Source organism: Talpa europaea (assembly GCF_964194135.1).
Source record: "Talpa europaea genome assembly, chromosome: 7".
NCBI lineage: Eukaryota > Metazoa > Chordata > Mammalia > Eulipotyphla > Talpidae > Talpa > Talpa europaea.
The window spans coordinates 93,485,944-93,504,015 of NC_140074.1; the positions used below are offsets into that span (position 1 = coordinate 93,485,944).

Sequence of the window (18,072 nt, forward strand, 5' to 3'; positions counted from 1 at the left end):
CAATCTGCCTGCGGTGCTCTCCCCTCTGGCTCTGGTGAATTCTCTCACCCTCCCGTGCTTGTACCCAGTGCTTGTATAAATAAATAACTCTTTAAAAAAAAAAAAAGATTACTAGAAACAAAAAAAAATACAGTATAATGACAAATCATAAAGTGAAAAATTCAAATACATTCCTAAATTTAAGTAACAGCTAAGGAGAAGTTTTCTACTTTTAAATGTCATTAACAATATCAACAAAATTTATGCCTGGCACACAATAACTGTGCAGGAAATACTGCTGAATGAGGAAAAGAAAATGCTCAATATTATAAAATGATAAACACACCCCAGTTTAGTCTATGCTATATACTTATTTAAAATTTGAATAATTTATACTACATTATTATTCAAAAATTCTCTTTCATTGGAAAGTAGGAAGTAATTGAGGTACACCACAAAATTTTTTGAAATAAATCTATATACAACTACTCTAAATGAAGGAAAATATAGAGAAATCAGAAATACAGGTAATGAAGGGAGTCTTAAACAATCAGATATTGAATCTATATAAAAAAATCTTCAAGAACGTGATGCTTATTAAACCAGTAATAAGCAGCTTTACTAGTGCAGCAGAACAGAGGCTTCAGAAATAATACAGTTGTATAAAATTCATGAATGAAACATGAGATATTTCACACCTTGGAGGAGAAGGGAATTAATAATTTAGCAACCAGTAAAAAAAAAATAATTGCCTACAATAGACCAATATAAACTTCAAATATCTTAAAGAGTTCTCAAAACCACACTGAGATACCACCTTACACCAGTAAGAATGGCACATATCAAAAAAACAAGCAACAACAAATGTTGGCGAGGATGCGGCGAAAAAGGAACCCTACTACATTGCTGGTGGGAGTGCAAACTGGTCCAACCATTGTGGAAAGCTGTCTGGAGGTTCCTCAGTCTACTAAAAATGGAGCTACCATATGATCCGGCAATTCCAGTCCTAGGGATCTATCCAAAGGACACAAAAACAGTGATTCAAAAGAGCACCTGTACACCTATGTTTATTGCAGCACTATTTACAAGAGGTAAAACCTGGAAACAACCCAAATGCCCAAAAATAGATGACTGGATCAAGAAGATGCGGTACATATACACAATGGAATATTATTCAGCAATCAAAAAAGATAAACTCATGTCATTCGCAGCAACATGGATGGAGCTAGAAGGAATTATGCTCAGTGAAATGAGCCAGAAGGAAAAAGAAAAATACCGATGGTTTCACTTATAACAGGAATATAGGGGAACCAAGTAAGACATCAGTGTAAAAAATATAATAATAATAACAGTACAAAACACAACAAAGCAAAAACAGACAATTATAAATCAGAGACATACTGCAAGGGAGGAGGAGGGAGAGGGGTGAGAGGAAGGGAAGGAGGAATACAGGGAACTGTGATGATGGTGCAAGGGTGCCTTGGAGAAGGAGATTCTATAGGGACTCAATCTGAGGGGGTGGGGGAAGCAAATATTGTTTAAAAAAATGTAAAAAATGATAAATGTTAACATTAAAAAATGAAAAAAAAAGAGTTCTATGTGACTTTTTTAAAAGAGAAGAAAAACTTAAGTAAAATTTAGATAATTAGGTAAAATATCTATATAATCTCTGGGGCTGAAACACCTTTGTAAGCATCACCTTCCCCTCCCCATATATGAGAAATGACAAAAATACTGATAATTTCAAATAAAATTTTTTAAAACATGAATAGGTTTTTAAAAATGTCATTTATAAAATCAAAAGTCAATAAATACAAAAAGTATTTGTACCAGAGATGCCAGATGACGGCTTCATATACTTAATATATAAAGAACACTTAGCAATTAAAAAATAAGTTAGATTAAGGACACATACATACACAGGCAATTCATAAAGGAATAAATACAAACAATAAATATGTGAAATGATGTTCAGTAGTATATTATAAAAAATACTATTTTATACCTTCACCTACTAGAGTTAAAAATCATTCAAAGACAATCAGAATTCGTATAGAGATGTAATTATGATATATATGTGGCTTAAAATGTTATATAACCTAAATCCAGAAAGTCTACATTGACTTGGGCAATAATTTAGTAAGACTGAAAATTCTTTTATACTTACAAATAATCTAACTGTCCAAGAATGACAATCCTAGTTAAAAAAACAATCAGAGATCTAAGTGTAAAAAACAAAACCATACATTTACTGGAAAGAAATAGGGATGAATTTCTTTATAGCCTGGAAATAGTGAAAACACAAGTGTAATTAAAGATTGATAGTCAAGGGCCTCCCCGGTGGCGCAGCGGTTGAGCGCTGGTTTGCAAAGCTGCCCGCAGCCTCTGCGGAGCCAGTTCGATCCCCGGCTGCGCCCCAGCCACTGAAGGAGGGTCCTGTATGGCGCGCAGACCTCTCCTGCCGCCCGCTGCTCCCCTCAGCAGTGTACTTCGGTCCTTCTGCCTGCTCTGCTCCCCGATCTGGTGAATTCTCTCACCCTCCCGCGCTTCTGACTGTACCTAGTGCTTGTATAAATAAATAAATAAATCTTAAAAAAAAAATTGATAGTCAACTTCATAAAAAAAAAAGCTCACATGATATAAAATACCATAAGCAAAAATAACAATGAAGGAGGAGACATAATTACATGTCACAAAGAGCAAATCTCCCTAATATATTAGGAGATGTACAGAATTAAAAAGACCAATAACTCAATGGAAAAATGGGCAGAAGACAGAAAGGTAGTTCACATAATATACATAGATTGCACTTAAGCATATGAAAATATACTCTACTTATATGAAAAATGCAAATTTAAAAATACACAGAAATAAAATACCCTACTTGTCAGACTGACAAAAATTCAGAAGACTGTCAACACCTGTGTTGGCCAGCCCATGAAGAAACAGAATTGCTCACTCTCTATTGGTAGGACTACGAGAGTTGACAATCTTATGAAGGAAAATTTGGCAACAGGTCAAAACATCTCATATGCTTTAGTTCTGAGAATTCTTTCTTAAAAGACACACCCAGAAACAGACACACCATTACTATTACTACTTCTACCACTACTACTATTACCAATAATAAGCAAACACAAAGTTATTTATAGTAGCACTATTCACAGTAGCAAAAGAGAAACAATCTAAACATCCATCCTTAGGAGGCAGATTAAATAAACTATAGTACATCTACAAAAGAGACTATCATACAGCCCTAAGGATGAACAAAAAAGAGCTTAAGAGATTAATATGGAGAGCTTAATGAATTCATATTAATTAATGAATTAATATTTATGATATATTATTAAATTAAAAAACAAGATATAAATGAGTATCTGTGTAAAAGGAAGAGAAATAAGAACACACACAGATGCTTATTTCTACAAAAAGTAGCAGTAGAAGAATAAACCAGAAACTAATTAAAAAGGTTTTACCTATAAGAGGAAGGCAAAGAAAAAATGGAAAAGAATAAGACGGAAACAAGAAAATACCCTTATCTTTAATTTTGACTTATGAACAATGTAAATGTTTCACATGTTTAAAGTTAAATCATTAAGGTTAGTGAAAAAGGCAAATCTCAAAAGAATAGAAACAGAAACAAAAGATAATATAACAGAGTAATCAATCCTAGTAACTTTAGAAGAAATAACCCCAGTATTCTTAATGGGATTTTCTAAGTAAAAGAAAAAAAAAAAAAAAAAGACACAAACTCTAATTTTACTTAGTGTATGTAAAGATAAGTGTGCAGCAATTCTGCAACTAATTTCTATAAACTGTAAGAACGACTAAACAAGAAAATACATCAATGCTTTCAAAAACCAGGGTTCTCACTTAGGGGAGAAATAAAACACTTAAGTTGGAATAGGCAAGGTTAGGAAAAAACCTGTGGTGTTGGATTGGAATCAAAAATATTGATATGAACTAATGATTTCCTAAAATTTCTATTTCTGAGCCAAACCCTACCACCCTTTTTTATAGACTGCAAACTATGAATGTTCTTTTTTTTACATTTTTAAATGTAAAATTCAATAATAATATAAAAGACTATTATCTTTTTGGCAAGAATGGATAATCAGAGTGTTGAGAACATTGCCTCTTGTTCTGCAAAGTCATAAAGATTTACTATCTGGGGGGAAAATGTACCAACCCTGAACTAGACTATAAAATTATTAGAAACCTTTAAGGTTAAACAGGCAAAATTAAATAGATGCCATGCTTCATTTAGTCTCAGTTATTAAATACCTATTAACCGAGTCTGTCAAGATTGCAGAAGAATAAAGATACTGGGTTCACCTCCTCCACATACTCTTACAATCAAATCATACATAAAGACAAGGGTCATTGGATGACAAGCTGATGACTACTGTACACATCAAAAGGGCTGACAAAACAGAGGGGACAGGAAAAACTGCAATTTCATTGTGTTTGGAGCATTACCAGGGCAGTGCAACCCAAGAAGTGGAGAGTGGCTGCTATCAAGCATCTCTGCTATTGCTGATTGATCAGGGTGTGTGCTGGGGGCAGCTGGATGGTGCACAGAATTGGTGTGCAGGACAAAGAGTTTATCTCGGAAAAACTAAAGGAGTAGGACTGCAGAGGCCCATGGTAGAATGCTGGAGTTACATATTGATAGATCAAAGTCTGCAAATGCAGATGCTACACTAGTAACTAGGCAACATGAGCTGGAGAGTTAAATATGCTGCACCCTAAATAGGGGAGCTTGGGGATAGTGAACAGTCTTGGCAACTGCTAGGGAGGGACTATATGAGGTGGGAATTGTTGGCTAGAGCTTGGGCATCAGACCTGAATAGCCAGAGTCCAAACTGGTGGGGAGAGGTAGTTTAGCTCAACTGTGTCTCAATACAGAAAAGGCTAGTTTCTATAGTTCACACCTGCCTCACCCCCACCTGGGGCAAAGCTGAGAAAACAACTAAGCATATGCCCTCATTAACCAGAGTTTAAAGAACCTGGGTCCTAGCAACACAACCAAGTGCCCCAGGGCAAGGCAAACAACAAAAAAACTTCTATTGCCTAGTCCCAGAACCTATACACCAGACCTGAAGGACAGCTGACAGGCTGAAAGTAATTATTTGGGAACCATTCACTAAGGAATTGGCCCAAAGGAGGAGGTGATAGGTAGATTCCCTACCCCCCAATCCATCTCAGGCACAGCAGCACCTTAGAAGACTTGAACCATTGGTACTCACTAGCAGCAACCACCGGATATATCCTGCTGCTCTGGTTCCTATCTCTTGCACACTCCTGGCACTAGTGCTTAGGTCATCTAAACAGGTAGAGGCTTCTAGCAATGAACCAATTCAAGAAAAGAATCAGACAAGAAAAGAAAGTTCCCTGACCCAACCCACAAAAACAAAAAACGAACAAAACAGAGGAACATACCACAAATGACAAAAAAAAAAAAAAAAAAGAGAGAAAAAACCCTGAGTGATGTCTCAATCCAACAGAACTGTGTAACCTAACTTATGAGGAGCTTAAGGTAACAGCTATAAGCGTGCTTGTCAAAATAAGAATAGATGAACAAATGCCAGAAATACAGTAAGAATAGAGGAAATATAAAAATGCTTCAGACATAATTAATAAACTTAAAAAATATCATAACTAAAACTAGAGTAATACAATAGAGGGCCAGAATAGTTGAGACACAGCAACTTGAACGCACAGTGGTAGAAAACACACAAACAACCCAGCAAAAAGAAAGCATCGAAAAGATTTAAAGCAATATAGGAGGGCCTCCCCGGTGGCGCAGCGGTTGAGCGCTGGGTTGCGAGGCTGCCCGCAGCTTCTGTAGCGCTGGCTCGATCCCCGGCCACCAGCCGAGGGCCGAGGGTCCCACATGGCGCACAGACCCGCCCTGTCTCCCACTGCTCCCCTCAGCAGCGTGTTTCATCTGTCTGCCTGTTTTGCTCCCCACTCTGGCTCTGGTGAATTCTCTCACCTTCCCACGCTTCTGATTGTACCCAGGCTTGTATAAATAAATAAATCTTTAAAAATATATATATAGGAGTTATTTGGGATAATTTAAAGAGAAATTTCCATATCACAGGGGGAAGGGAGTCCCATAAGGAGACAAGAGAGAAAGCCATAAAAATGTTACTTAAAAAAATAATAACTGGGGGCCTTCCTGGTGGCCTAGGGGTTAAGTCTCAGCACTATCACCTCTACTGCCTGAATTTGATTCCCAGTCAGGGGCTAACCCACATATGGTGCAGCAGACCTCTCCTGTCTCACCCACTGCTCCCCTTAGCAGTATATTTCAGTAAAGCCACCTACCCTGCTCCCCACTCTGTCTCTGGTGAATCCTCTTACCCTCCCGCACATCTGGCCTGTACCCCAGTTCTTGTATGCATGAATAAATAAATCTTTAAAAAAAATAAAAAACATTTTTCTCAAGTGCTCATGGTATATTCTCAAGAATAGATATTGGGACACAAGTTAATTGTCAACTTACTAAGACTAAAATCATATCAAGCATTCTTTTTTTTTAAAGATTTATTTTATTTTAATTAATTTATTTATTTATACAAGCACTGGGTACAGTCAGAAGCGCGGGAGGGTGAGAGAATCCACCAGAGCCAGAGCAGGGAGCAGAGGAGGCAGAAGGACCAAAGCACACTGCTGAGGGGAGCAGCGGGCGGCAGGAGAGGTCTGCGTGCCATGTCGGACCCTCCTCGGGTGGCCAGGGAGTAGCTGGGAATCGAACCGGCGCCACAGAGGCTGCGGGCAGCTTTGCAACCCAGCGCTCAACCGCTGCGCCACCAGGGAGGCCCATATCAAGCATTCTTTCCGATCACAATGCCATAAAGCAAGAAATCAACTACATAAAAATGGTAAGAAACTAAAACAAGTGGAGATTAAACAACATGCTGCTCCATACCACTGGGTTAAAGAATAAATTAAAGCAGAAATTTAAAAATGCTTGGAGACTAATGAAACAAGGACACAAACTGTCAGAACTTATGGGACGCAGCAAAAAGGTTTTTTAAGAGGGAAATTAACTGCAATACAAGTTTACAAGAAGCAAGAAAAATCCCAAATAAACAATTTAACATTACATCTAAACCATTTGAAAAAGAACAAGCACAACTAAAAGTTAGTAGAAGTAAAGAAATAATAAATATTAAATCACAATCACAATTCTCCCCCAAAACAGAAGCCCAGGATTAGATGTCTTTACAAGTAAATTAGCCAAACCTTTCAAGAAGAATTTATGCCCACTTTACTCAAAATTTTTGAAAAAATCCAAGAAGGAATACTTCCTAACATAGTCTATGATGACATTACCCCAATACCATAACCAAACAATGACAGCACTATAGGCCAAATCTCTGTTGAATGTTGATGCAAAAATTCTCAATTCAACAATACATAAATCAAATTCAACAATACATTACAAAGATCATATACCATGACCAAGTGGGATTTATTCCAGGGATGAGAAAAAAAGATGTTTTAACATGCATAAATCAATAAATACGGTACACTACATCAATAAAAGAATAAAACCCACCTGCTCTCAATACATGCAAGAAAGCATTTGATAGCATATAGTACCCATTAATGATAAAATTCCTAATAAGATGGGGAGAGTTACCTACCTCAACATAATAAAAGCCTAAAATCACAAACCCACAGCCAATAGTTACCTTAACAGTGAAAAACTGAAAGCTTTCCCTTCAAGATCAAAAGCAAAGCAAGGATGCCCACTATCTGTTTAATCTGGTATTAAAGGTTTAAGCTACAGCCATCAGACAAGAAATAAAAAGAACTCAGACTGGAAAAGAAGTAAAACTATCATTACTTGCAGATGATATATTATAAATAGAAAACCCTAAAGACTCCACCAAAAAAACTATTAGAAATAAGAAATTAATACAGTAAAGTGGCCGGTTACAAAATTAATATACAAAAATCTGTTGCATTTTTATATACAAAGGAGAAAAAGAAATCAAGAAAATAATCCCATTTACAATAATACCAAAAAGACTGGAATGCCTAGGAATTAACCTAACTAAGGAAGTGATGGACTTAAGAACAAAAACACTAAGACACTATTAAAAGATACAGAACAAGACATAAAGGAGGTGGAAAGATCCCATGCTCAAGAATGGGGAGAATTAGTATAGTCAAAATGACTATTTTGCCAAAAAGCAACACATAAGCAACCCCTGTTAAAATTCCAATGATATTCTTCAAGAAGACAGAACAAAAAATACCAAAATTAATATGGAACCATAAAAGACCCTCAACAGCTAAAGTAATCCTGAAGAGAAAATGGAGGCATCACATTATCAAATTTTAAACTATATTATAAAACAACAGGAGTTAAATAAGGCACTGGAATAAAAATAGACACACAAATCAATGAAACAGAATCAAAGAGCCCAGAAATAAATCCACATATTTCTCAATATCTAATTTATAACAAATAAGCCACAATCATGGAGAAAGTTCAGTCCCTTTAATAAATGGTGCTAGAAAAACTGAACAGACACATGTAAAAGAATGAAGTTGAATTACTCTAACTCAATGCCCAAAAATAAATTCAAAGTGGTTTAAAGATTTAGATATAAGACCAGTAACAATAAAATGCACAGGAGAAATTATCATCAATACACTTCAAAATATCGATAATAGAGATGTCTTCAAGAATGCAACCTCTACAGCAAGGGAAATGAAAGCAAAAATAAACAATGGGAGCTGCCTCAAATTAAAAGGCCTCTACATAGCAAAAGAAAATATTAGTAAATTAAAAGACATCCTACTGGATGAGAGAAGATATTCACACATCACACAGCTGACAAGGGGTAAATATCCAAGAACAAAGGACATACTCAACTGAACAAAAATCAAGCAGCCCAATAAAAGAATAGATAGCAGATCTGAAAAGACAATTTACCAAAGAGGATACACAGAAGGCCAATATGTATGAAAATATGCTCATCATCATATATAATAATAGAGCTGTCAAGTCACCAATTGATTATCTCCAAGGAGGTATCATTTCACACCATGAGAATAACATACATTAAAAAGGACCTATAACAGGGCTTCCCTGGTGGCACAAGGGATTAAGCACTGCACTATGAAGCAATCTGAAGCCTCTGCAACACAAGTTCCATCCCCGTCCCGCCAGGGAGCAACCCACATGGCCAAGCAGACCTCTCCTGTTTCGCCCGCTGCTCCCCTCAGCAGTGTATTTCAGTCAGTCTGCCTGATCTGTTCCCCACTCTCTCTGGTGACTCCTCTCACCCCCCGCATCTCTGGCCTGTGCCCCAGCTCTTGTATGCATAACTAAATGAATCTATTTTAAAAAAAAGGACCTATAACAACATATGCATTAGATGTAGAGAAAGAAAAATCCTCATACATTGCTGGTGGAAATGTAAACTGGTGCAGCCATTTCAGAAAGCAGTCTGACCTCACCTTAAAAAACTAAAAATGGAAATACAGCATCATGATCCAGCAATCCCACTTTTGGGTATCTATCTGAAGAATATGAGACCATCAACTCAAAAAAAATCTATGCTCCCCAATAATAATTGCAGCGTTATTTACAATAGCTAGGATCTGGAAGCAATCTAAGTGTCCACTATAAAGAACTGGATAAAGAAAGTGTGATATGTCCACCACAATGTAATACTACCCAGCTGTAAGGAAAGATGAAACATAAATGGAAGGAGCCCAATGAATTACTATTAGCAAAGTAAGTCAGAAAGAGAAAGGCAAGTATTGGATACATATGAGTAAAATGAGGAATCAAAGTGTATGAACAGGCGGAAATAATATAATTATAAACTATTGGACACTGATAACCATAACCATAACCAGGTTTCTGAGACTAAGGGAGGGAACTAAGGGAGATTAAGGGAGGGAACAGAAGGTCTGGTCATTCTGCCAAGGCAGTAGGTGCTAGGAAATAAATAAATAAATAGGAGAATAAACTTCGCAACAAATATACTTTGTAAGTTAATAGAATCAATAAGTAATAATTTTAAGTCTGATAGAGCATTCATGTTTGTTGCTCTTGAGAAAAAATAAAAATAAATCAACATTTACTGGTTACCTATAATGTCAATTCAATATATGTAAGCATATATGTCATTACACACACACCTTCAGAAATAGGAGGGTTTCCAGTTCTCAAAAGTCAAATTATTTGAAGTATAAATTCTCCCCTGGTCTTACCTTGGCTGTATTTTCACCATTCCTTTCATACCGAATTCGTTCTTGAATTTTCTCAGCAATGTCTTGTGCGATATGGCAAGTAGAATCATATGTGGTAAACCTGTGTCAAAGTCATAAGAGAAAAATGTTCAACGGTCTTTAAAAAAAAATTCTGCTTTATCTAAGTTTGAGTTTTTAATTCTAGTCACAGATTGAAACAGGGAGGGAAGATAAGGGTAACACATAGCGACCACATCAAGTGTTGAATGGTACTCTCTCTGTGCCAGGTGCTCTTCTGAGTGCTTTAGTTGAGACTATCTCACTTACTCCACACAAGAACACTAGGAGGTGGGTACCATTACCATCTCCAACTTACATGCACCAAGAGGCACAGTGACTTGCCCAAGTGGTACTACCAGCTGCAAAACAAGGCTGTCTACCTCAAAGCCTGTGCTCTTAACAACTCTGCAATTGTGGCAGTGATAAGGTGTTTGCATTCCTTCATGTACAAAACATTCAGTGTTGATGGAGGGCCCCCTGAGAACTATTCCAGGCACTGCAGATGATAGCAGTGAACAAAATGGGCAAAGTTCCTGCTTTCCAGGAGCTAAAGGAAGGGAGAAAGGCATAAAACAAATACACACAGAGTATGTCAGGTGTTGATAAGTGCTAAGAAGAAAAATAAAGCAGATTTTAAGACCTGAAATTGTTTATTTTTTCAAGCAAAAATTGGGACATTTGGCCAAACAGCACTTTTCAATATTTTGTACAGGGACAGTAGGAAAGGCTGTTAATGGAATAGATCAGCACAAAGCTCCACAGGTCAGGATGGCAGGCAAGGTGAGGAAGCCAGCCAGGCACATTATCTGGAGAAGAGCTTCAAGGAACAGGTACTGCAAGGGCTGTTTATTCCACAACAAAATGCCCTGGGAACAAAGGCCATGCATTCACTTGGCATCTAAGCTTACCTGAATATTATCCAAACAATTATGGATCTTCTATTTGTTACTCAAAAGTGTTGGGGGCTTTGTAGGATTCACAACAAATTCCAAATAGTCCTTTATTTTTTACTTTCTTTTCCTGTGTTTTATAGAAAATACTTAAAGCATATGTACACATTTTCTCTCTATCAGAAAGTCTGTTCCTAAAGAGTAGTCAAGGAAATAGGAAGGAGACTAAGAGGGAAAATTGGGTCCTGATCCCAGCTTTGCCACATTTCCCCTTTTCTCCTCCATACTGTCTGTCATCTGTAAAAAGAAGAGCATAAGTCTGGCTGTGACACAGACCACACATATGAAAATCAATAAGGCACAATACACCTCCTGCCAAATGTATGGTATACCTGGAAGCACTCAGGCTGACAAGTTTCCTCTTGGGCTAAGCCACAAGGTTAAATCAGACCTCTCTTGCCAACATTCTAGACATGGGGAAAGGCTCAAAGAGCCAGCAAAGATAAAAGGAATAAAATGTGCCTGGCAGTTCTGCTGAGAGATGGAGGTGGGCAGGAGGGCAAAGTTTAAAATGATAAAGGATTAGAAGTTAGTTTCTACAGGGTCTTGAACACCAGCCCAGTAAGGTCAGACTTGTAAGACAATTTTAAATCTGCAGGGGATACATTTACACACAGAGTGAGGCTTTAAAGAGGTTAGGTGAACTGCTGAAAGGCGCATAGGACAAAATCCCAAAGGTCTTACCCCCAATCCTCATGTTCTCATTTTGAGCAGTGGTTCCAAAACTTTGCCCTATATTGGAATAACTAGGGAATCTTAAAAAAAAAAAAAAATTCTAGACTCCCATTCCCAAGCATTCTGGTTACATTGGCATGTGATTTGACCTGAACATAAGTTTTGAAAGCTCCCAGGTGATTCCAATCTGTAGCAGGGTGTGAACCACTGGTCTAACAGGACTCAGCAGCCTCAGTGTGGAATCCAGCACACAACACCTAAACTACTAGTTTAGGAAAACTAATCCGAACTCCGTTTACATAAATAGTTGGGAATGAGGGAAGAATGTCAAGAGGTCAACAGAAGACTTTTCAGCTACTCAACACCACCACCAGTCACCAGTGTTTACTAACTGTAAGGCATGAGGCTATAAAGGATTGAGCTGCAGTACAAATGGAGAGCAAAAAAGAGATAGTTAAAAGAAAATCCCAAAAGAGATCAGTGAATAATCTGATATGACAAATGAGAAAAAAGCAGATGAGCAGTTTTCAGGCCCAAGTGACTAAGAGGATAAGAAACCATGAAGGAGACCTAAGAACTAAGATAAGGGGCATCAAAGAAGAATCCTGACAGAATTAGGCCTCTATTCTAGTACAAATCAGAGTGTACAGTTCAACTGACATATGTATAAGATTTACTTTAAAATATATGCAGTATAAAAAGGTATAGAGGGGCCTCCCTGGTGACCTAGGGGTTAAGTCTCAGTGCTATCACCAGTAAGGTCTGAGTTCAATCCCTGGCCAGGGTGATAACCCATACGGCGCAGCTGACCTCTCCTGTCTCCACCGCTGTTCCCCTTAGCAGTGTATTTCAGTAAATCACCTGTTCTGCTCCCCACTCTGTCTCTGGTGAATCCACTCATCCCCCACATCTCTGGTCTACACCCCAGTTCTTGTATACAAAAAAAAAAAAGATGTAAAGGGCATTGATGAAATAAGAATGGCAAAATGTTGATAATTACAGAAATTGGGTGATAAGGATATAGGGCTCACTTTACTGTATCACTTTATATTTTTTACCTTTTGTGGTAAAAAAAATTTTAATAACAAAAAAAAAACCCCCAGGGCCCACTAATTCCTTTGTTTTGTATTAAAAGTTTGCAAAAATAAAAGACCAACCAGAATATAAAACTATTAAAGCTTAACTGTATTTTTCCCAGAAAGTTTATCATCAACAAATAAGTTGCACTAGCAGTAAAGTTAATCAACTTTAGCAAAGAATCACTGAGACAATCATATGCTTCTTCTATTAAACAATGAGCTTTGATATGTGATTAAAATAGTAATTTTTATATATTCCAGTTTTAAATATTAGAATACTACTCAGCAGTAAAGCACCACTGACCTATGATTTTCGATAGCACGGAGGCAAAGCCATAGTGGAGCCTGTTTTTTATAGATTTTTCAACTCCCATTCCATTATCCTTTCTACCCTTCTGATCAGCAACCCACTTTGCTAGTAGAATGGAGTTTTCCCCATTGTTTACTTTCAACAAGTGAGAAAGCCACTGAGTCAAACTCCTTGGAAGTAACAGGAAAAATTACAAGTATTTTGTCAACCTTAACTGAAAGAGACTTGGGGTTCAGTGATAGCCTCCACCAATCTGAATAATGGATAACCTGGGAGCTCTCCCTTATCTCTTTATTTTCTAAAGCTGTGTAAAGTGGGGGAGTTTGCTTCCAGCAGGTGAAGGGTGACTCAGCAAGTACCAAAGGCCTTAAAAATGTGCCTCCCCTTGAACCCAGTGGTTCTACTTTGGGGAAGTTAGCTTAGGAAATGAGATGGAACTAAGGGGCAGTCTTTGCATTTGTTAAAAAAAAAAAACCCTAAAATTACAAAGAGGGGAATAATTAAATTATGGTCATTTGTATAATCTACTATCATGTATCACAAAAAAGTGTGTTTTCAGTAAATATTTAACACTAATGAAAACTATTCCCCATTTTATAGAACTATATACATTATGCATGTATATATATTGCACAGATTAAAATCATAAATTCATTTTAGAAATCAATTATGGTTATTATTCCAAATGATGGAATTCAAAAGATTTGGGGTTTCTTCTTTCTCAGCAAAAACTTTGTAAGTTTTCTCTCAAAGAGTATGTTATTGTTAAAAGTAGGTGGACAAAAAATTAGTGTTCATTCAGTTAAGCCATTGGCTCAGATAAGCTAGCTGCCAAGCAGGACTAACTTTAATCGTGCAATCCATTCTCCTATTATCCAGACTGTCTGCAACTTAAACAATTATAAACCATATTAAAAATCAAAACATAACACATACACTCCAACAAGAACTTAACAGTCCTATAAACTATAGCACTATGTTCCCGGAGATCAGAACTTGTATCTTTCACCATTCAGTCCTTGGATGTTAATTGCTGAATAAATTACTCTTATCAGCTGTTTACTGCGTGTAAGTTGCTGCCGCACCTGGTGGGAGTAAAACGCCTTATAAACAAATACATAATTTCCCACTGAGATTCCTACAAGTTTTTTGAAGGGTCCGCAAGATCTGGAGTCAACTAATTACTAACTGGCTGATGACCAGGGATTCTAAATCTTGATTTCTCTCCTGGGAAACAAGGGGTTCTCGGGATGGACTGGCATTCCACAAAAAAGGTTACTTCACTTTCACAGGCTCCAGGAAGCCTGCACCAGCCTACTCCACAACCAGGATGGGCGGGAAATACCCGAGATGAGACGCAGCTCGCAAGGAAGGTTAGAGGATGGGCACAAGTCCTCGCTTCCCAGAGGTCCACCCGGCCTCCTGCCCGGGTCACCCCTGCGAGGACCAAAGGTAGTGGGAATGCAGCTGAGTTCCCCGGCACCCACCTGCACCCCGCTCCTCAGCAAGGAAAGGATCCTCGTTGCCCCTCCCCCCCTCAACCAGAAAGGCCTCCAGCTTCAAAGCCTAACGACCACCAGCTTCCCTGAAGCCCGGCCTCCCCCCGGGTCTCCGCGCGCGCAGTCACCCTCACCCGGGGCTCACCAGGGGTCTGGTGCCATCCTGCAGTCTCCGCCCCTCCTCGGACACTTCCTGCTCGCGGCAGCTGACTACGGCGGCCGGCGGGGCCCATTCGCCGTGCCTCGGCCCGTGCGCGCCCGGAACCTGGAGTTTGCAAAGCCATTCTGCATTAGGGCTGCAAAACTATGATTTTAAAAAAGGAAAGCACTCACCTAGAGTACAGTCGGTTGGAGAAATCTACTCCAGCTTCGAGACGCAAACATTTTGGTGCAATTAAAACGAAATTGTTGCTGAACGAAGTCTAAGCATTTTCCCAGAAAATGAGAGCACCTCAAAACCCTTAGCAATTATTAAAATTTGATCCTGCTTAAAACCAAAACAACAAACAAAAGACGGGGTTGTGGTGATAACTGCACAAGTAAAATATGTGAATTTCACCTCATTAAAGTTTGAAAAACTTTTTTTAAAATCCCGCTTCAAACAAGGGGCCCCAATACTAATTATTTATTACTTTATAGACGGCTTCATCCAAGGAAATTCTCTGATTAATTTTTAAATGTAATTTATTTATTATGCTTGATTATATAGTTACCAAAATGGGTCACAGGCTCTTTTTAAAAAAAAAAGATTTATTTATTTATGCATACACGAACTGGGGTACAGGCCAGAGGTATGGGGGGGTGTGGTGAGAGGGCTCACCAGAGACAGTAGGGCAGCAGAACAGTCAGACTGACTGAAATACACTGCTGAGGGGAGTAGCGGGCGAGACAGGAGAGGTCTGCTGCACTATGTGGGTATCTCCTTGGCCAGGGATCGAACTCGAGCTGCAGTGACTGTGAATAACTTCATAGGTTGCGTCTTAATCCCTTGCGCCACCAGGGAGGCCCAAGAGTCATAGACTCTCTACGGAGTGGAGGCAGGGAAGTTGGTGCCCCGTAATTTTCCAAAGAAATAGAAAGGGGGAAAAAAAACCTTTTCTGCTCCATTAAGAGGGCAGAGATTCTCGGGGCGGGTGTGGATCTAGCGCGCATGTGCAATCCGTTACCATAACGACCAGAAGACGCTGCCTCGCTGGAGGCAGAGAGAAAGGAAATCTCCTGCTGATGGAGGACCAAATTTCCCCCAAGACCGACGTAGCTGAGTTGGAACTTGAAGCCGTGATCGGCTTCAATGGTGAGACTGCGAGCATGTCTGAGCTGGGTGGTTTAAGAATGCCGGGGTGAGTGGTGCGTCCAGGGAGAGGGAAACACGGGTGGCACTTGGAAGGCAGAGCCCTGGCTAGGGCTAAGCACGAGGATCCTAGACAGCCTCTCCTGCCCCAGATCCCGAGAGTCACTTCCTTGCTCCAAGTATCAGGGAGTAAGATGGGTTTTTCCAGCACCTAAAAGGAACCAAATGCTTCCTCACCAGGTCGGGAAGGATGAGTAACAGTGCGCTGGTTAACCCTTCATCCACTAGTCAGCCCTCCCCCTGACTTTAAGTCCACGCAGCCCCCAAAGCTGCCCCGATGCTCTCAGTGACTACCTAACATCTCAAATCCCAGCTGGTGTACTAAGGAGAAAGGACTGGGCAGGGGACGTGTGCTTGAGCAACTTCTGTGGAGAATGATCTTACTTGCTAACCGGAGTTTTAACGGTGAGAAAGTCAGTCACGGTAGAAGGGGACACTAGGGGGAGCTGGAGAGGAAAGATGTTTTAGTCCCAGAAGACCTGGTCCAGCTCAAATCTTATTTGTGGCTGCCTGTTGTTTTGAACATTATGGGTGAAATGTCTGGTCTTCTTTATATAAGGGTTTGAAAAGATGGATTAAAAAATTTAGAAAAAGCAGCCTTTGAAAGAATACATTGTGATGCCTGAAAGCTTTAAAAGTGTAATAATGTAGATGCAGAACAATCAGTGACTGAAGTTTAAGCACTTTCTAATACTTGGCTCTAGACTCTTATCTGTGTTCACTTTAATAATAGTCTCTGATACAATGTGGGTAACTAAGTACATCTGAGCTACATCTTTATTTTTTAATATTTTATTTTATATAATTCTTACATCATTTTTCATTTTTGCACAATGTATGCATTTTCATTTTGGTTATATTCCCCATACAATTGCACTCCCCCTTATTTTGACCCTAATCCTTCCTCGCCCCTCCCCCCTCCCCGCCCTCTGGTTTATAGTTGCTTGTTGATTTTGATTTTCACTTTGTATTAATTAGTCTTTTTCCTGGTCCCTTATTTAGGTTTTCTAAATTCCTGCTATGAGTGAGACCATAGGTATTTTTCTTTTTCTTTCTGACTTATTTCGCTGAGCATGATCCTTTCTATGAGCTACATCTTTAAAGCTGATTATAAGATCATTGGTAGAAGAAGCAAATGGTCTGTAGTAAGTGCAAAGGGAGACGTTAGTGACCACATAAAACCTCACCTATAAAGCCCTGCAACTGAATTCATGCTGTTTTGTAGAGTTAAAGAGTAAATAAAGGGTCAGTTATATCTGGGTCCTCCATGGCGATTACAAATTATCTTGAACTTTTAAAATAACCCAAATTAATTGGATTGTTTTTACCTTGTTTTTTGTAACAGTTTATATTTTTTCATATAGTCAAATATGCATTTACTTAGAACCATTATGAGTCAAATGGTATGTCCTACATTGAGAATACAGCAATAAACCCATAGCCATACTTTAAAAGAAGAGTTTAGAAAATTGGAAGACACCATGAAACCAAAAGAAAACTAAGCATTTATATGTCCCAAAGATATCACTAAACTTCTGGTGTGTTTCTTTCAAATATATATTTACATATAAATGTGTTTTTAAATAAAAGCTTATTCATACTGTAGATATTCTTTTATGATCAGACTTTTCCCTACTTACAGTCTGCCATGTAATTGTTCATTAGCCATAAGTATACTGTATGCCTTAATTTTCATACAATATTTTAATATAGTATTCAATTGTGTAGATATGCCATATTTAAACACTTCCCTGTTATTATGCAGTTAGCATCACTTCCTTTTTTGCATTTATTTTTAAATGCTACAAAATTCATCTGCATAGCTAAATCTTTTCATTCTTTAACTTTGTCCCTTAGGATAAATTTTGAGTACATCTATTTTTTTTTCTTCCTTAAAATATACCCCATTGAGGATGCACAGAGTTATCTAGTCAAGAATTAT

The 18,072-nt window shown here is 38.4% G+C and overlaps 2 protein-coding genes across 2 annotated transcripts in view; one reads left to right on the forward strand and one right to left on the reverse strand.

The window, feature by feature from the left end:
• STX8 (syntaxin 8) overlaps positions 1-14,956 on the reverse strand; it is a 236,418-nt gene extending 221,462 nt beyond the window's left edge. Inside the window, exons 1-2 of the mRNA XM_084237544.1 lie at positions 14,925-14,956; positions 10,228-10,327 (exon numbers count right to left, since the gene is read on the reverse strand). Coding sequence (XP_084093670.1) covers positions 10,228-10,327; positions 14,925-14,941 — 117 coding nt within the window. The 5' untranslated portion in view covers positions 14,942-14,956. The remainder of the gene's footprint in view (positions 1-10,227; positions 10,328-14,924) is intronic.
• Positions 14,957-15,918: 962 nt separating this feature from the next.
• Positions 15,919-18,072, forward strand: part of CFAP52 (cilia and flagella associated protein 52) — a gene marked incomplete at its 3' end in the record, with an annotated part of 40,856 nt that continues 38,702 nt past the window's right edge. Inside the window, exon 1 of the mRNA XM_084237918.1 lies at positions 15,919-16,073. Within this exon, the coding sequence (XP_084094044.1) occupies positions 16,004-16,073 (70 nt within the window). The 5' untranslated portion in view covers positions 15,919-16,003. The remainder of the gene's footprint in view (positions 16,074-18,072) is intronic.